This window comes from Syngnathus leptorhynchus, chromosome 11 (genome assembly GCF_054491065.1).
Source record: "Syngnathus leptorhynchus isolate UIUO chromosome 11, UIUO_Slep, whole genome shotgun sequence".
NCBI classification, from domain to species: Eukaryota; Metazoa; Chordata; class Actinopteri; order Syngnathiformes; family Syngnathidae; genus Syngnathus; species Syngnathus leptorhynchus.
In genome coordinates, this window is record NC_141205.1 from 12,717,026 (window position 1) to 12,735,240 (window position 18,215).

The 18,215-nt window shown below is 48.6% G+C and overlaps 5 protein-coding genes across 11 annotated transcripts; 4 read left to right on the forward strand and 1 right to left on the reverse strand.

Moving 5' to 3' along the window:
- The first annotated feature begins 914 nt into the window (after nucleotides 1-914).
- On the forward strand, nucleotides 915-5,528 carry LOC147049684 (deoxynucleotidyltransferase terminal-interacting protein 1-like). 4 transcript variants are annotated; one of them, XM_085923287.1, is made up of 14 exons: nucleotides 915-933; nucleotides 1,429-1,542; nucleotides 1,634-1,704; nucleotides 2,874-2,970; nucleotides 3,050-3,148; nucleotides 3,297-3,356; nucleotides 3,434-3,493; nucleotides 3,828-3,886; nucleotides 3,970-4,012; nucleotides 4,470-4,528; nucleotides 4,917-4,977; nucleotides 5,061-5,132; nucleotides 5,250-5,305; nucleotides 5,376-5,528. In XM_085923287.1, the coding sequence occupies exons 2-14, from the start codon at nucleotides 1,489-1,491 to the stop codon at nucleotides 5,482-5,484; spliced, it is 900 nt and encodes a 299-aa protein (XP_085779413.1). In that variant the 5' UTR covers nucleotides 915-933; nucleotides 1,429-1,488; the 3' UTR covers nucleotides 5,485-5,528. The 4 variants fall into 4 exon arrangements, with proteins under 4 accessions (XP_085779413.1, XP_085779414.1, XP_085779415.1 ...); XM_085923288.1 differs by lacking the exon at nucleotides 915-933 and adding an exon at nucleotides 971-1,127; XM_085923289.1 differs by lacking the exon at nucleotides 915-933 and having other exon boundaries at nucleotides 1,195-1,542; nucleotides 1,634-2,170.
- An 880-nt stretch (nucleotides 5,529-6,408) lies between these two features.
- On the reverse strand, nucleotides 6,409-8,519 carry polr2j (RNA polymerase II subunit J). The gene is made up of 4 exons (XM_085924537.1): nucleotides 8,382-8,519; nucleotides 7,097-7,406; nucleotides 6,716-6,824; nucleotides 6,409-6,613 (listed from the first exon to the last, which is right to left on the reverse strand). The coding sequence occupies exons 2-4, from the start codon at nucleotides 7,237-7,239 to the stop codon at nucleotides 6,512-6,514; spliced, it is 354 nt and encodes a 117-aa protein (XP_085780663.1). The 5' UTR covers nucleotides 7,240-7,406; nucleotides 8,382-8,519; the 3' UTR covers nucleotides 6,409-6,511.
- LOC147049686 (ubiquitin-conjugating enzyme E2 C-like) lies at nucleotides 8,090-11,695 on the forward strand. 4 transcript variants are annotated; one of them, XM_085924534.1, is made up of 7 exons: nucleotides 8,090-8,718; nucleotides 9,074-9,191; nucleotides 9,273-9,300; nucleotides 9,776-9,862; nucleotides 9,937-10,141; nucleotides 10,682-10,741; nucleotides 11,234-11,524. In XM_085924534.1, exons 2-7 carry the CDS (start codon nucleotides 9,091-9,093, stop codon nucleotides 11,344-11,346), a joined length of 594 nt encoding a protein of 197 aa, XP_085780660.1. In that variant the 5' UTR covers nucleotides 8,090-8,718; nucleotides 9,074-9,090; the 3' UTR covers nucleotides 11,347-11,524. The 4 variants fall into 4 exon arrangements, with proteins under 4 accessions (XP_085780660.1, XP_085780659.1, XP_085780661.1 ...); XM_085924533.1 differs by having other exon boundaries at nucleotides 8,099-8,718; nucleotides 9,069-9,191; nucleotides 11,234-11,522; XM_085924535.1 differs by lacking the exon at nucleotides 11,234-11,524 and adding an exon at nucleotides 11,544-11,695 and having other exon boundaries at nucleotides 8,309-8,718; nucleotides 9,069-9,191.
- A 530-nt stretch (nucleotides 11,696-12,225) lies between these two features.
- LOC147049687 (regulator of G protein signaling 9-binding protein) lies at nucleotides 12,226-13,783 on the forward strand. The gene is made up of 6 exons (XM_085923893.1): nucleotides 12,226-12,248; nucleotides 12,404-12,505; nucleotides 12,678-12,883; nucleotides 13,137-13,349; nucleotides 13,408-13,559; nucleotides 13,628-13,783. Exons 1-6 carry the CDS (start codon nucleotides 12,226-12,228, stop codon nucleotides 13,781-13,783), a joined length of 852 nt encoding a protein of 283 aa, XP_085780019.1.
- Nucleotides 13,784-14,678: 895 nt separating this feature from the next.
- On the forward strand, nucleotides 14,679-17,954 carry LOC147049688 (E3 ubiquitin-protein ligase RNF182). Its single transcript, XM_085924392.1, has 6 exons — nucleotides 14,679-14,828; nucleotides 14,905-15,283; nucleotides 15,903-15,970; nucleotides 16,125-16,227; nucleotides 16,319-16,536; nucleotides 17,178-17,954. The coding sequence occupies exons 2-6, from the start codon at nucleotides 15,067-15,069 to the stop codon at nucleotides 17,388-17,390; spliced, it is 819 nt and encodes a 272-aa protein (XP_085780518.1). The 5' UTR covers nucleotides 14,679-14,828; nucleotides 14,905-15,066; the 3' UTR covers nucleotides 17,391-17,954.
- Nucleotides 17,955-18,215: the final 261 nt, after the last annotated feature.

The following is an 18,215-nucleotide window of genomic DNA, read 5'->3' on the forward strand; positions in this document are numbered from 1 at the left end:
TGTAAGATACAGTTATCAGCGTTTGGTGCAAAGTCCCGATGAACATGTCACACGCATCTGGGTGTGGTAAAATGTGTCCTTTAACCCATTTAAGCCATCCCCGTGTGAGTTTGATCCATCCCCTGCCCTGGGGGAGAGAGAGGGGAGCAGTGAGCAGCAGCGGTGTTGCGCTGGGATATTATTTGGTGATTCGACACCCTCAATTCCAACCCTTAATACTGAGTGACAAGCAGGGAGGCAATGGGTCCCATTTTTATAGTCTTTGGTATGACCCGGCCACAACCTTCCAGTCTCAGGGCGGACACTCTACTAATAGGCCACTGAGGTGGTTTAAAAAAAAAAAAAGTTCAAGTTATCGACAAAATATTTGAGAATCCTTTCACACCATATTTTTTTTTTTGTAAATCACTCACGCATACACACCGTCAAATGTGGGAATCAAATTCCTAGAGCCTGCACACAAGACAGGCGAGTGTACCACTACACTAGGGGTCGGTAATTACTTTTGGATGTGGGCCAAATAAAATTTATTCCATTTGAACAGACTTTATGTTGTTAATTTAACGAAGTACAGACTTTTTTTACCTTGCCCACTAGAGGAGGGAGACAGGACACTTTGATTACGCGCACTCGCGTGTCAATACCGTTCCGACCTGTGCGTCATGGATAACAGGATATTTCACCTGTTGTTGTCCCTAAGGACTATCATACCTCAATAAATGTTTCGAATTTGATGGGATTGTTGTGTGGCATACAACAACCCCATCAAATGTATGCCCTATTTTTTCTTTAAAAAAATATGGGTTGTTTTTTTTTAATACATCATATTAACGTCATCTCGCGGGCCAGACAGAATTGATGGCGGGCCAATTTTGGCCCGCGGGCCCCTATTTGCCGACCGCTGCACTACAGTAGCAGGTCTGAATTGCGATGGTAAGCGTTCGCTTGCCACGTAGCCACCAGAAGCCATTTGCGCAAATTTGCGTCCAATCCGGGAACCAAGGACACGTTCGGAAATGACACCGATTGCGCACGAGTTGACAAGTGCATTACTCGAGTTTGCTGTTCGGAAACTCCACCAAAACGGAATGGCATTGTGCGCACTCGGCGCCTCGGCTTGGCACAAAGTACGCAAGTGCCGGCTGCTTGCGGAAGTGGACCGCCCGCGCTGTGCCTTTCTAAACTCAATGCAAATGAGCCAACGTATTCGAAAAGTGCTTGCGGAAGTGGACCGCCCGCGCTGTGCCTTTCTAAACTCAATGCAAATGAGCCAACGTATTCGAAAAGTCATAGGTGACCCAGTCCTCACACGGAGAACTCGATCCGAACGAATAACGTTTTGGCGTCGTTTGCAGTCACTCGAAGATTAGACGTTGAACGACACTTGTTCCTAGCTGCCTCTGACGGTTTATTTGGCGCTGTTTTCAGAGCTTCTAGCTGCTGTTAGCCTAAGCCGCTCGTTAGCGTGCTAGCCAGAGGGCTTTCGCGATGGAAGGCAAACAAGCCAAGCGATCGCAGACGGACGGAAGCCAGCAGCCGTCGGTAAGAGGGACAAATGGGCGAAAGGAAGACGCCCATGCGCGCTGCTGAATTGGTGACTACTGAGTGGCGTCTTCCTCTTTGTTTGGGCCAGAACCCGTGGAACCTGATGATTAAATACAGACAAGTTCACAGGAGAGGACGACGCTCACACATGGCCGTCAGGTAGGTAACACGCGTCGTAGTCTGCTGTTGCAAAGAAGAGGAAAGGGACAGTGAAGGGGAAATGAATACAATTGACGATCATCTCATTTAGGTTATCGATTGGAGTGCCTGCCCTAGAGTGAAGTCATGGGCTCTCTGCTTTCAAATCGTATATGAAAACCACAATTAGTTGCAGAAGAGGCTTTAGCGGCGCGCCCAAAACGCGCAGGTTTCAGGCCTGTCAGGGTAGCGCAGGCAGGCAGGCAGGAAGGCAGGCAGGCAGGCAGGTATCAGGCCTCACGCGACGCGCGTGACGTCATTATTGATTCTGTCACGTGTTGTAGACTGAGCGCTGCATGGCTTGCTTGCAGCAGCTTGTCGTGGACTCGTAGCCACAAAGATGTTGCTGCATTTTAAATCGGGAAATGAAAAAAGATAGAAGCGTCTTTATGACAATGAGTAAAGAAAGACAACAGGAGTCAGTCAGGTAAGCAAGGTAAGCAACTTAACCCCTCCCTTTTTATGGTTAGGCTACCCATTGCCCTTCTTCTGTGGTTAATTTCGTCGTATGGGATGAAAATCTTTCACAATGCCGAGTTAAAACGTGCCCAGGTCTTCGATACAGTCAGTTCGCAAATGCATTGTAAACTAGAGTTTATTGTTCATGTTTTACTGTTGTTTTGAAAGGTACCACCAGCTGACTAGCGTTTCGTCTTCGTCTAGCCTGTGCAACTTAAGTCTGTGCATTCGAATCAACAAGGGAGAGAATGTGAGAGGGGAAAGAGTGTTTTGTTGTTGTTTCGAAACTTGTAGTCGTTGAGAACCATCAGCTGACTAGTCATTTGAGTAATTGTTCTTTTTTTTTTTTTTTTAGTTAGGGGAGCCCTTTGACATATATCTGCCTAGGGCCCCAAATAAAATGTAAAATTCAACTTTTGAGTGTGATTAAGTGGCGCAAAAAGCAATGGCTGTAAAAAGCATTGTTTCTCGCCAATGATGTGACAAGATGCACTCCCATGCAAGGCCATGAGTCAGTTGAAAAAAATGACACTCCCAAAAAAGGAACAAATTGTGACAGACAAAATGTGGAGTAACTGTTATTTTTTATATTTATTTCGACACTCGAGGTTTTTCTTTTGACAGACAACTAACAGAATCACGAATTTGTGGGTTTGTATGGGTGTGTATAGTTATAATGACCCACAGGTGTCCATGGACCTCCTAAGGGCGGTCCTTCAACCCAGCTTCAACGATGACATCATGGCCGTGTTCCGAAAATACCACACGGTACGCTGCACGTAACTTGGATTACACGTGCGCACGTATGTGAGACGGGCTTGTGTTGTTGTTGTTGTTGTTGATGCAGTTCTTTGAGAAGGCGGCGCATAACGTGAAGGAGAATGTTGGTGACGAGGTGCACGCAGATCAGCTCATCAAGGAAGCATGCAGGAATGTCCTGGAACATGTAAGCCTGTTTTGCACTTTGAGTACGTGCTTTGGTGTGAAAGAGACGCAGTGGGTGTGTTTCTCTGCATTTGTGACTGAGTTTCTCGTGCGCTGCAATGACAACAATGACTTTTCTCCTGTGCACGTGGCCACGGTTATCTCCACAGGCCAAAGTTTTGTTTCCCGAAAGTCAGGCAAAGAAGCAGAGTTGCGAGGTCAGCGTCAAGGTAGGACGGACGAAGCGGCAGCAATTGCCTTCCTCGGGTGGTCTCCGACTCTGATTTTTGCTTGCATGTGTTGGCAGCGTCCTCGAGGTTGCGAAGAAAGCAGCAGCAGCCAGAGGGGCAGTCCAGTCCCGAAAAAGGTGCGTCCCTGTCCTGTCCTTGGCCGTCCGAGCCCTATTTTGCTCCTTGCACCGCTCCGGCCCAGTGTCCCATTGGTGTCCCCATGCTTTTTGACTCTGGCGCTCCCATACTTTGATTTTCTTGTCCGAATCTATTCCCAAGTTGACTTGTGGGTGTCTCCCACAAGTTTGGGCAATCTTTCAGATGTGTGTGTTTGTCTTCTTGTTTTGTTTTTTTGCAACCCAGCCATCATGTTCTCTTCCGGTCAGGTCAGTGGAGTTTTTCGGCCGCCGGCGTAAGTCACACCAAAATTGATGTTGGCTTTTTGTGTACGCGCATTGTCGCCGTCCTTAGAGGAAGAACCGCACAAGTGGCGCTGTAGCGTCTGAGCGATCATTGAACATCTCTGCTCAGTGAGTATAACGAACGGCACGTGTGGCAGGTGACCTCCAAATGGGCTGATTAAAACGTGTGCGCATGCATGTTTATTTTTTAGCGTGAAGGCCAAGTGTGAAGCCATCAAGAAAGAAGGACCCAAGGTGAACACTTGGCAACACACTTTTGCCCATGATGCAGAGAGAGGGAAGTGTTTTCTTGCACAGCTGTCTTGAATGAATCTTTGGCAGCGGAATCCAATGCCGGTCGCTCTCTGGCTTTTGAGCTATTTCCGTTTGTTTTCTTCAAGAATATCAAGTGTGTACGTATGTTATGAAACCAAAACAGTTGAATAGGTACGAGCTTTGGGAGGTGCAAGATTGCAAGCTCGCTCAAAGGAACCAAACGTGATGCGTTGCTCCTCTGGCACACCTCTCTCAATCGTGACAAATGGCAAAAAGGGTCGCCGAAGAGGAGACCAGAGGCGGCCGAGTCGCGAGTTCACCCTAGCTCAGCGGAATTGCAATTTGGCCTATCTGGAGGGAAAACAAAACTGACTGCAGTTTTGGGATGAGCGTCAAACTGTAACTCGAGACAATGTCTTTTGTTTGTCTTCTTTAGTGGGAGCCGTCCAGACTGAATGAAAGCAGCACTTTTGTTTTGGGGTCCAGAGCTAACAAGTAAGTCGGCACTTGTTTTGAAGTGATAAGCATTTCTTGCTTACAGACAGAACATGATCTAAGATGAGTTGATCTGACTTTTTTGCCATTGTGGGATGGATTTGTCCCGTACCCAGTTAGAAGGGGTCCCTGCAGTTGCTGCAGCAATTGACGGAATCCAGCAAGATGACTTTGATGACCAAACTAGAAACTGGACCATCATAGATATATATGTCTGCTGCCTTTCCCGGACTGTCAATTTCCAATAACATCCTCTTATACTGTATAGTAAAGGGATGGAATTTTTTTGGGAACTCTCAACAATGAATGGAAAATTGATTGACAAAAATATGTTTTCAAAGCCAAATGGCAATACGTATTCTAAAAAAGGCTTACTTTTCTCGCACAGGGCATTGGGAATGGGCGGGACCAGAGGACGAATCTATATCAAACATGCTGACCTCTTCAAGGTGCCCGCACGCACGCACACACGCACACAACACCCCCTTGGCATGCGACAAGTCACGGAACGTGTTGCGTGTGCGCTCGTCAGTACGCGGCGGACACCAGGGACAAGCAGTGGCTGGCCGAGCGTCATCACATGAGGGCGACGGGCGGCAAGATGGTGAGTGAGGTCGGGCGCCGGCACCTGCCGCTGCTGCTGCTGCGTTGGCGGCTGCTCCTACCGCGGGGCCCACCAACACTGATTAACAGGTATGCCTGCGTCTGCTTGATATCTCAGGCCTACCTGCTAATCGAAGAGGACGTCCAGGACCTGGCACGCGGTGATGATTACAAGTAAGCGGGCCACCGCCGTGCTCTTTCGCCTCAGCAACATGCCACATTAAGCACGTGTGCGGGCGCGCAGGGACTGCCCCGATGTGAAGTTGGACGAGATGAAGCCCTTCTCGGTTCCTCTCTGGATGGTGGAGAAAATGCAGAGGGCCATGGAGGCGCAGAGGAATGCAGAATTCTGAAGCGCAAGCTGCCAACTCCTCCAAGTGTATTAAAAAAAACAAAAGCGGAAATGTCAAAAGTCTCTTGTGCTACTCCAAGTGTATGTACAAGTCTCGGGCTCCCGCTAGTGGTATGAATGTAATATATGAATCCACCATTGCTGTTGGAAACGTGTGTGTGTGTGGAGGGGGGGGGGGGGGTGTTAAGTGCACTCTTATCTCACAAAAGTCCACTTCCGGCAAGATGGCGGAGGGAAAGGTCAGCGAAGCAAAACCTGAGAAATGGGTAAATACGTACTCAAAGCTCACAAAACATTGTTCTGCTAGATCAGTGGTTCTTAACCTGGGTTCAATTGAATCCTAGGGGTTGGGTAGAGCCTCTGCACCTCATTTATTGTTTAAATTCGCGATGACGCATATCCAGTGGCAGGCCGTACATTTCACACTTAGGCCTTGCTCCTGAATCAATCCAACCCTCAAGAACTATTTTATAGCTATAAAACTTCTACTGCAGGTACACCTTCGACACATAAAAAAAAAACATTCAAAACATAACCTGATAAAATTGCAATATTACTTGGGACTTTAGCAACATTTAACTCACCAAAAATCTGGATTATTTGTACACAAAATCTATCCTTTGTTGAATTGATTTGTTTTCGACATAATACTCCTGCAGTCATCTTAAATTTGGTCAATTGATCAAAAACAAGTTGGTGCTGTTGCCATACGGCATCGGTTTCTGCTTTCCACTCAAGGCGTGCACGCTCCCACGGCAGGGGATACACAGATCTTCACGGGGGTAACTACTTTGGCACACCTGTTCAACAGCTGATCTCCCCCAAGGCTTTCACTCGTGTAATCCCTTCCCAGCTAAAGATACCTCGTCAACTCTCCCGCAAACACAACTAATGAACGGACAGGAAATAAAAGCGTAAGCCAAGCTTATTTAAAGAACATCTTTATTAGCTTTGGCAACAATAAAGCGACTATTTGCAAGTGCAGAGGGAAGTGACATCACGGTGAATGGTTGGTTGGGGGGGGGGGTTCACTCGATGCCCTCCTGTTTGTCTTTGATGGCCACCCTGAAGCGTTCCTCCAGTAGTGAGAGCTCGCTGATCAGGTCAGTTATGGCGTTGGTGAAAGCTTCCTGGTGCACCAAAGCATTGCATTTGCTTCCACCATGTAACATGGTTGCGTGCGTGCGTGAGCGCGTTCAAGTTGGTTGCAGGCGATGCATTCGGTCCCTTACCTGAGGACTGTAGTCAGGCGTGCTCTGCACCCTGATGACGATCTTGTGCTCGAGAGGATGAGGAACTTTGTATCCGGCGAAGAGAACCTGAGGATCTTTCAGCAGCTGCCTGCGTGGCGGCAAAAGAGCGAGCAAACGGCGTGCGAGTGAGTGAGCGAGCGAGCGAGCGAGCGAGCGTCACTCCCACGGACAACAAAAAGGATGCGAAGCTCTCATCATTTCGGACTTGTGTGGTGATTTGCCGTTAGGTTTTTGTTTGTTATCGCGCAGGCAGGAAGACAAGCAGCCAGCAGGTGCTCGATGGCGCTTCGTCGCTCGGTTAGCAAGCTTGCGCGCAAGTTAGCCGCGAGGGGGTTAGCCACCGCGCCGCGCGCTACTTACGCTTGTATGATGTTGCCCAATGTGTGGTCTTCCTTGTTGAGCGTGAACAGGCACGAGTTGGGCACTTTTGTGTCCTTGGTGATGGTTATCTTCTTCTCGCCTTCGAACAACAAGAACGACTCGAAGGCGGGAGGTGCGTTCATCTTGGCTGCTGAGCGTCAGAGCCTTGTCCAAATTCACAGTGAGTCTCAGAATGCCGGTTTTTCGGTGGTTCACAACAAACACATCATTTCCGGAGCGACTCGACGGCACGTCACGTGACACGAACACCGGTCTTCGTTTCCACGGCGACGGGCTTGCGTCTCTATTACTTTTGAAAAGATGTAGTAGGAAGTCAGAACATGTAAACACAACTGCCAGTAGGTGTCAAACAGAGCCTAAACTATAAAGCACTAAAATACAAGTATTTGTGTGCTTTTAGACATAAATTTGGTTTCTGGTAAATAAATATATCTACATTTATAAACATTCCGTTTAGCCAGCAGGCAGGATCGTCGAAATGTATATTTGCTCAGATTCGTTGCATGGGTAACAGCATAAACCATCAATTTGGTTTCTGGTAAATATATCAACATTTACAAACATGCCATTTAGCCAGCAGGATCGTAGAAATGTATATTTGCTCAGATTCTTTGAAGTGTCTCCACAGAAACCAGGCCAGATTCGAGGGCTGCGCCAATTTGGACCTAGCGGTGTGGCCTTGTCGCGCCGGAATGACGCAATGTCGTCGCCATATTGTACATTGAAGGACATAGCTAGTGATGGGTCCATGAGGCGTCCGTCCGTCCGTCCGTCCGTCGTGTATCGTTTCGACACATTGCCTAACTGTATTGACAGTGTCGATACTGTGTCGCTCGCTGACTGCTGACACCCGCTGGACCTTAGAAATATCACAGGCAACCGAGTTGACATACTCGACTGACACTGATTTTAGATTCCAATATATACATACATGAATTCATTGAGGTCATTATATTTTATATTGTATTCTTTCACATATTCAATACGGAAGAGGATTAGGGCCAGCCAGTGAAGAGAAAAAAAAACGAGGCGTGACAAGATTCTGACTTTTTTTCTCAGAATTGTGACTTTCAAGTCAGAATTCTGAGAGAAAAAAGTCAGCCACCGCTTCTGTTTTTGTTGCCTTTGGATTTTTGATGGGACTTGAAGAGCGGAAATAATGGCAAAGCTGTTCATGACAATCGTGCATCTATGTTTCGATCCCGTTTTCGCTCGACACAGCTCTTGTGTAAATGTTTTCGAGTGTTGAGCATGTATTACTTACTGTTGGACGTACAGGAGATAATTATTGATGTACTTTATGTTCTTGAAGTCAAGTTGTAATCTTTTTTTTTCGTTTTCGGATGAACTGTTTCAATTGACTACTTTCGGGCGTGTTTGTTTTTTGTCCAGTCGCAACGCTTGCCACTTGAAGCAGCCGTTTTAATTGGCCAGCAAGGCGGCGTTTGTATTTGAAAGTCGGGCGCCGATTGGCTCAGCGCGTCAGTTGCCCTCTGTTTAAACCGGGAGCGCCACTGTGCTGACCAAGCGGCAGCCGTTTGTCTTTAGCCGGCCGCTCGTCTTTCTACTCGTCTGAAGTTCGACGGCATTGTCACGTCACGGTGAGAACAACAAAATAAGCAAGCGCTCAATTGTCCGTCAGTGAGCATCAATGTCGAACGCTAACAAAAGCGCGAGCGTAACTTTAGTTTAGCCGATGAAGCTCCCGAGGCCGACTAACGTTGTCATCCGATACGCTTTCTCGTATGTTGCAAACCAAGCCAGTCCCATATTCCTTGCATTCCTTATATTTCAAAAAGAGGATGGAGTTTTTTGGTTTTTTTTTTTAATCCGATTCATTGACAACAAGAAAAAATCGGCAGCCCATTCGATTGATAAAACAAGTGTTCGGTGGCTGTCGCAAAGTTGTCTTGTCCAAGCTAGCGGTTGGATTTTTCTTGTCTGCGTTCAGCACAGAGCTGAGCTGCTGACCAATGGCCTCTCAGAACTTGGACCCTGCCGCTTCGGCCGAAGCCGCCACCACAAAGGGCAGCGAGGTGGGCGGCAACACCACCAAAGGGTCCGTAACTAAACGGTGAGAGAGAACGATTGCGTACTCAACAGGAGTCGTCGGCAGTCATTAAAGGCTGAACTTGGTGTTGATTGTGTTTTGCAGGCTCCAGCAGGAGCTGATGACGCTAATGGTGAGTGGCCGGCCTTCCTTTTACACTTTATTGCAGTTCAACCTCCACACCACACGGGGCCAGTGTATAGCTACAGATGTCCGCCTTCAAATAGTTGTCACCTTTGAGCAAACAATGCTTGTGAGTGCAATTTGTAGTCTTTCATTCCCTTCGGGCCCATGCGCCATCCCTGTTCATGTGTATCAATAAATTAAAAAAAAAATCTGAAAATGCTTTTGATTATGTCGGTGCTTTTGTTTCATGTTTGGATCCTAGCTAACCAATCTCAATCAAGTCAGAAGGCTTCAACAAATCGGCCAATATTAGCTCTGTTGAGATCGGCCTTTTCTCTTTTTGAATAACATTCACTGAAGGTGGGCAATTTTTGGAGATCTTTGCTGTTAACAGAGACAGTCTTGCTCTATGTCCTGTAATTCAGACCTTTTATTGTTTGAAACTGTTGAGGGTCATTCATTTCTGTTTTGGCGGAGCGCAGATGGCGGGCGACAAGGGAATCTCTGCCTTCCCCGAGTCTGACAACCTCTTCAAGTGGGTAGGAACTATCAACGGGGCCCGCGACACGGTAGGTCTGGCCGCTGCGGGCGGGCGAGCTGCAGGCGAGCGGGTGTGTCGGCGCTAACGGCTGCGTTGCCGCAGGTGTACGAGGGTCTGCGCTACAAGCTGTCATTGGACTTCCCAGCCGGATACCCCTACCAGGCACCGCGCGTGCGCTTCCTGTCACCGTGTTTCCATCCCAACGTGGACGAGCACGGCTTCATCTGCCTGGACATCCTCAAGGACAAGTGGTCAGCTCTGCTGGACGTGCGTGCCGTCCTGCTGTCTATCCAGAGCCTACTGGGAGGTAAAGCGCTCGGCCCACTGCGTGCTCGCTCGGGTCGGGAAGATTCACCGATACGCTTCGGAAAATCGATACGACCTGTAAGTTGCATCGTATCGCACCGGATCGCGTTGTTCTAAAATTAAATCGTACTGTATCGCAGGAGATGGGAGAATCCTATCGCATCTCGTCATTGGCAATTCCATGAATCGTGAATGCATCGAATCATTGGCAGTGTATCGAGATGTGTATCGTAGATTCCCATCCCTAGTATACACACTGTACTAGGGTTGGCAAGATTCAGTGGATATGCATCGGAAAATCCATAAGACCTATAAGATGCGGTTGCATCGTGTCACACTGTATGGCATTGTTTTAAACTGAAATCGTACTGTATCGCAGGAGATGGGAGAATCATATCGCATCTTATCATTGGCAATGAATCGTGAATGGATCGAATCATTGGCAGTGTATCGAGATGTGTATCGTAGAGCTTTGACGGTGAAGATTCCCATCCCTAGTGCTCGCCCACCGCCTCATGCCTCTCGTGTCTTTTGCTTCCAGAACCAAACAATGAGAGTCCACTCAACGCCACAGCCGCTGCTCTTTGGCCGAACCAAGAAGGTGGGTTGTCTTCGGTCATTGTCTTGGCCTTTTTAAAAAAAAAAAAAAAAAACTTTTTGGGGCGGGGTGGGGGTACGCGCTTATAGCCAAAATGATCATTGCAAGGCTTGATCACGATTGATTAGAAATCAGGGCCAATCACATGATTTTCAGCAGATCGATTTTGGATGAAAATGTGGTCAGAAATTTCTCTTGAGTTGAACCACTGCCGACTTACAGCCATATCAGTAAATGATATTGGGATTTCTTGAAATAAGAACCACGCGTGCGCTTCCTGTCACCGTGTTTCCAACCCAATGTGGACAAGTACGGCTTCATCTGCCTGGACATCCTCATGGACAAGTGAGCGGACCCCCCCAATGCCTTTGCGATGTGCCAGATCGGATTGATGCTTCAAAACAAACGACTAGGACGAACGGGTGCAAACAAATGTGTAGGGGTTAAAGTGGTTGGCGTTGTGAGGAAATGCAAGCTTTTTGTGGCCCTCCTCAGCTTATTCAAAATCATTTTCCGATGATGTGGAGAGAAGGGCCATCCGAGCAAATGAATGCCAGTCATTTGTGTGGCTTGCTCAAAAGTGGACAAGTGCCGCTCGCAAGAAGTAATTTCCTGTCTTTTAAAAAAGTGAGCTCCCCTTTTTACACTTGTTTCTTAAACAATAAAAAAGAATGGCAACAACGCAAATGACACTTAACAATCAATTGGTTGATGAAAGTACAATCATGGGGGAAAAAGCAAACGCGAAAGACGCAAGGCCTGATGGGGTTTCATGTCTAACCTGCTCTCTTCCACCCCATTTCAGCCTACAAAGCTCACCTACACTCAACGTTCCATATGTGAACCTGCTCTCCTTTTTTTTTTTTTTTTTTCCTAAAGACCAACCTGTGAGTGTTATTTTTGTACAATATTTTTATGTTTGTTTGACTTGTTGAATCCATAAAGTTCTAAATTCAACACATTGGTCATCTTTTCATATTTCTTTTTTTCTGGTGAGCACACATTTGACTGAACGTTCTATTTTGCATGTTGGCAAAAGTTCAAACAAAAACGAAACCACTTTTTCCTGCTTTTTTTTTTAGGTGCATGCAAAATGAACTTTTCGCGCTTTAACCCCAAATGTGTTTTCATCCACTGAGCCATCCATCTTCTGTTACTGTTTAATGGCAGGTGGCAACACGCTTTCACGGAGCATTACCGCCACCATCTGGACTAGAGTGCGGGGCAAGCGTTCCCCTCCTCTAAATACTAACCAACAAAGTGATGAAATATACAAATAAATACACGAAGTCCAGGTTGTCTCCTTATATTCTGCGTAGTAAACCTGTATCCTACAAGTATCTGGAGTTAGGTGGAGCAAATGTCTCTTGTCTCTATCGTAAGTATGTCATGTTTAGGCTTATGTGGACTTGCAGGTGCGCGAATAATGGTTGACTGTCACGATGATAGTTTGGACAATGCATAAACTTTATGCATTGACACAATGCATGTTGTCGGCCCTGTTGCTAAGGTAGCTCAGTAGCTAAGGCAACATTTGTGTGCAACATGATGAGAATGAAGAGTGAATAAAAAGCAGGAAGCGTTCCCTCTTCGACTCCTGCTCCAATCGCATCCATGGGGGGCTAATTAGTCACCTGCATCAAACTAGCGGCGCGCATCGTCAAGACGACCGGTGACCCCGGAGACCAAGAAGGAGTACAACAATGAGGAGGAGGAGAAGAGGAAGGCAGAGGAGCAGCTTGCCGGCTACTGCGTCACAAGCCCCAGGTAACTAGCTCGCTAGTGCTTGATCTTAGCGCCTTTCTTTGTTTGTTTGGTCCTCAAGGAATTTGGAGCAGGGCTGCAGATGATGGCAGACTTCCTCTCTCTCGCTCGGAGAGATCAAATTTCCAAATTGCATGTGGCCGATGTCTTGACGCCTTTCCACTGATGGGGACAGGTCACAGGGGTCGGAGGTCATCATGAGCGAGCGTCACGACGGCGGCCAGGAGACGCTGGTGCGGGTCACTTCCTGTTTACAGACGCTGGTGCGCCTCACTTCCTGTTTCCAGCAGTTGGCGGCATCGCTGGGAAGCTCGGCCGACTGTGCCTTCCTGAGGCGGGAGATGGCACACGCCAGGACGCTGGCCGCAGACGTCGCCAACGGTGACACGAGCACGCACACCCTCTCGTGCATACTCGCTGACTGGCAGGCATAGGACCCCTCTCACATACTCATTCACGCAACTCTCTCCTGGAGGGGCTCAGTCAGGCGCATCTCGCTCACAAGAGATTTACCAGCTCGCTCAGTCCGAGTCAGTCCTTTATTTCTAGGCAAAGCCCCGTCATGCGGCAACAAGAGCGCGCCTTCGCATTTGACGACTCGGCTTTGAGTTTGTTGTTTTTTTTCGATACGGAGGTCTGTCCCGCCATCTCATGCATCTTCTGTCTGACTGCGACTCGGGCCCGCCGGGTGCCGGCACTTCGGCGGAGCGGCGAGCACTGGCGCGCGTGTGGGTCGACTTCCTGGCCGCCGCAGAGAACTTCCTGCAGGACCTGCGCAAGGCCGCCGACCTGATCGGACGCTTCCCGCTGGGCCAGCAAAAGGACCGGCGTGCACTGGTCAACGCAGGTCAGTCCCGCTCACTTGCCCACCATGATTGGTAGACCGACGAGGATGCCACCTTCAGGTTGTCTGGACGGCATGACGGGCGTGACCGCGAGGATGGCCTCAGTTCAGCCACCCCGGTTGGACTTAGACGAGGAAGACCACCACTGGGGGGGGTGTCTTCAGCAACACCTCAGCCGACTGGAGGCCATGATTAGCGACATGCAGCTCAGGGTGAGCATACACACCACACACGCCACATATGCATTAGCCCATATTGAAAGGTGGTGCGTACCCGTTAGGTACCAGTGGCGTTCTGGTCGGTGGAAGCCACGCAGCCGACGTGCGGCGAAGTCTCGGACGAGGCCGAAGATGGCCTGGAGAAGGCTGCCGCCGCCGCATCATCCACCTGCTGCTGGCCACCCACACGTTCGGGCTTTGGCTGCGCCTGGTCGTAGCCGTCGCTACATTCGCAACTTTAGTGCGGTTTTGTTCAATCGGCCTTTCAACTCCTCAAGCTATCATAACCTCTGGGGTCCCCTAATGCTGTAAGAGGTGTGTGATCCAATATCCCTTATTTGGATGAAAGAAAAAAATGTGTTTGCTTGTTATTTGTCCATGCCAACGATGTCTTATAAGAGGCACAACAATGAAATGCAGTGAAGTTATTAGCCTGTATTTATTCAATTTTGGTGAGATTGTTTTTTTCGAATGTGAAATTATTGCAGCTTTGGGTTCATACAGCTCGTTCGTGTAAATTTTCAAGAATTGAAATCGTACGATTATTTGCTGCTCCAGAATAAAGACATAAATAAATAAATAAATAAAATATGTAAGTGCTCGAACTTAAAAGACTCTGATCATGATATATCTACATTTAACCAGAAGAAAATGTATGATTTAATATCAGTTCTGGCACAACCCAGATTTAATTTCTTATCCACTTTATTCGTTCGGCTGCCCCATGAGCCTTTGCGTGAGAGGCCATTCTGTTATACTAGCTGTACTGTTAGACGATATTTTTCTACGGGAACTGTTGCAGCTGCATGTCTAATAACATTCCGGACACTTGAGGAATGGAAAAAGCTCTCAAAACCTACACGCTACTTAGTTTGCTGGCATTCTACATTTGTTCTTTTGTAGCTTCGAGCAGACATAGCAGTTCCAACATACTTTCCGAAAGAATTGGGATTGGAATGTCTTCAAAGAGGCCACCACCACCACCAGTTGACACCAGTGTGTCATATGAACTGAAAAAAGAACGAATCACTTTCGGAAGTGATACGTACACTCTCGTTCACTGAAAAGATTCGTTCTTTGGAACGAATCGTTCACCCAGGAGCCAACACTAGCAGTGAGTCACCGCAGCGAACGCGGGTACGCGCGAACGCACGCTACAGCGCTGGCGTACCGGATGACACCGGCGAGGGATTGATTACGGACTTGCATTCAGAAGTGATTGATTGACAGATGTCAACGAAGTCGACCGTGCACGCGCATCAGGTGAGCGTGCGAACTCGCCGCGTTGTCACGAGATACGCGGCCTGCACATTAACGTCGCTGCAATCTTTTCTTGTAGAGCGTTGAGTGAAGGACGCCGTACACGCACTTTGAGAGGGACAGCAAGGTTTTTTTTTTTTTTGTCCCCACATATCTCCTGAGCAGATGTCCATGGGACTACACCCTGGATGTCATCGCCGGGAAGCAACATTGCCCCCTTCTGCCTCAGACAATCCACAGGATGACCCGGCGCGCCAAAAAGACGGAGGCGAGATCAGCCGTCAGCGCTAGCGTGCTGGCCAACAGCCCGCCGATGTCGAGGTTGGCCGAGTCGCCGCCAGACGAGCTAGAGTGTAAAATCTGCTACAATCACTTCGACACTGGCAGCCGCCAGCCCAAAGTTCTGGCATGTCTGCACCGCCTGTGCGCCAAGTGTCTCAAGAAGATGCTGGACGTGGGTGAGTCGAGTTCATGATCTCATCACATCTCATCAAGTTATCGAGCACTCGCCCATCAGCCAAGCAAGCGACAGCTACTTTGCTCTTTGTTGAATTGTTTGGAGAAAATGATTGAATTGTGCCTCTTCAGCCTCTCAAACAAAACCGACCCGTGATCTTGGACCGGTAGTGGGGGTGGGGGTGTTGAGGGACGTCACGGCGGCAGCATCCGAAGGAGAGAGAGTTCAGCCTGTGCGCTCCCCGGCTGATTTCGTGGGGGATTCTCATTTCCAAATACACAAGTTGGGGCTGGCCGAGCAAATGGTGGCAATGGAAGGAAAGGAAATCAAAGTTGTAGATGGAAGTCAGCACTCGCGATGGCGCCCTGGACAGCAGAGGAGCCCGGCCCGTCCGCCGCTGGATTCATGTCCTACTTCCAAGAGAATTCGTCAAAGGCGGTCAACGCCTGCTACACTCGCTTTCCTATCGAGCCAACTTAAGAAAAGTGATGACCATGTAACATCAAATGGATGCTAATAGGCTAGCAATTGCTATGCTAAAAGACAACAAGATAAGTAACAAAGTGAAAAAAAGTCAGATGTTTAAGTCTCACGTGAAACTGTTTGGTGTTGTCATTCAGGCGAGTCGTCCCCGTCCATCCTCACTTGTCCCTTCTGCCGTCACCAGACTCGCCTCCGGCAAGAAGAGGTGACGCCCGCTCTTCCTTTTCCCTTTTCTTCCTTCTTCCTGTTCTTCTCGCATCCTTCTTTTCTCCGTTTCCTTTCCTCCTCCTTCCCGTGTCTTCATCCCGTCTTTCCTTTTCCTCCCTGTTCTCCTCGGCACTTGTTTGCCCTGCGTGGAGGTGTGGCTGATGGAGGATGACCACCACATCCTGGCAGTACTGTCATGTGGCGAACGAGCTCGGCGAGGAGGAGAAGTCGTGCTCTCCCCCGACTCGCTCGCAGGTGACATCGTCCGCCATCACATACATACGAGTCATCGGCCATCGCCTATGTATGCCACGCAATCCAATCTACCTACGTCTGGCATGTACAGGCACGGAGCAGGCGCCCCGCCATTCGGACTGCCTGGTGATCACCATCGTGGAGCTGCCGGCCGAGTCGCCGTCTTCGGACTCCCTGAGCGTGCTCGACGCCACGGCGGTCGCTTTGTACCGTCGACGGAACTCGCTGGCCTGCGACTTTCCTGCGCACAAATGTGACTCTTGGACATCTGGCCCTTTGGCCCACTGCCTGCTGGGGGCACTGTGTCTGGTCAGTCGCCCGGCGTAGCGTCACAGCAGTGCGGCAACACGGACATCTGAGCCTGACCTATCTGAGTTTTTGGACCAATTACCAAATCATTTGCAATTTCCACAAATGTCATCATTAATCATTAGTGTTAATGTAGGCAAAAAACGGTGACAGCAGTCGGTGACAATGAAAAAACGATTCACCGGTCAGGTCCGAGTGCAAAAACCAATTTCAATTTTTGACTTTGTGTTTTATTTGGTCTGTAGTTTGACTTAATTGCACAGCCAGCTCAGTGGCCTAGTAGTAGAGTGTCCTCCCTGAGACTGGAAGGTTGTGGCCTGGTCATACCAAAGACTATAAAAATGGAACCCACTGCCTCCCTGCTTGGCACTCAGTATTTGGGGGGTCAGATCACCAAATGATTCCCGAGCGCGGCACCGCTGCTGCTCACTGCTCCCCTCTGGGGATGGCTTAAATGCAGAGGACAAATTTCACCACACCCAGATGTGTGTGTGACGATGATCATTGGGACTTTAACACTAAAGTGTTTTCTGTACACCAGTACTTATGGCCTTCGTGTGTGTGTGTGTGTGTGTGTGTGTGTGTGTGTGTGTGTGCGCGCGCGTGTGTGCGTGCGCGCGTGTGTGCATGCGCACATTCAGGTGTACTTCAGCTCGCTTCCAGTGGGCATTTACCTGCTGATGATGGCTCACATGTGGCCGGGCGTGCTTCTGGTCAGCCTGGTCCCGTCTACGCTGCTTCTGCTGGTCCTCTACGGCTTTTGCCAGTGCTTATGCCAGGAGCTCCTGGAGGCGCTCGCCACCCGTTGCAACAACGACGCGACCATCGCCATCACCACTGAGGAAGACGACTAACACTTGCTGCGACCGCCCAGGAATATATTGACATTGTCGCCAGACTTCAACTCATTCGTCACGCCTCGGTTGTCGTTTCTAAAAAAAAGAAAAAGAAAAAAAAAACGGAAAATATCTCTCTGTCGTATAATCTGCCTGGAAATGACAGATTTCTAGAAAGCTTGCTCACTCAGACGACCCAGTTGTTCATGGCAATGATATGAAAGCAACAAATAGTCAAAGTATTTTGACTGCATGTTATATCTTGATTGGCTTGGCGTTAACTCGTGGGATGACTGCAGTGTCAGAGTGTCACATGTGATTGGTTTGGCGTCAACCTTTGTTACGACTGCAGTGTTAGTGTTATATGTCTCCTGATCGCATCCGTCCGAACGTGCCACCAATACGGTGGCCGTGCTGCTAGCCTAGCTTAGCACGGAGATGTGAAGCGGCAAAGAGCAAAATTAGTTTTCACCCAACAAGAATAGCCAAAAGTCATAAATGATTGACGATCTTTGTCAAAAGTAGGAAGAAAAAAAAAGAAACATCAGCTGGGGATGGAGTGGGGTGACCGGATTTGGATTTCTGAAAAAGAGGACACCTTTTTATTGGGGGGGGGGGGGGGGGGGGGCATTTGTGTCATATGTTATGACACAAATGACATGGTGTCTGTATAGTGGTGCGTGTTGTTTGAGATGTCCGTTGTTGAGCAAGAAAAACAAAGATGTGGAGTAACAGTTTCTTCTTTATTGGCAAGATCTTGGGTTGGCAGTAGATGAAATAACAACCCCCATGGTCAGAAGGTTGTATACTGTCCGGGAAAGGTGGAAAAGCATCACCTGACCA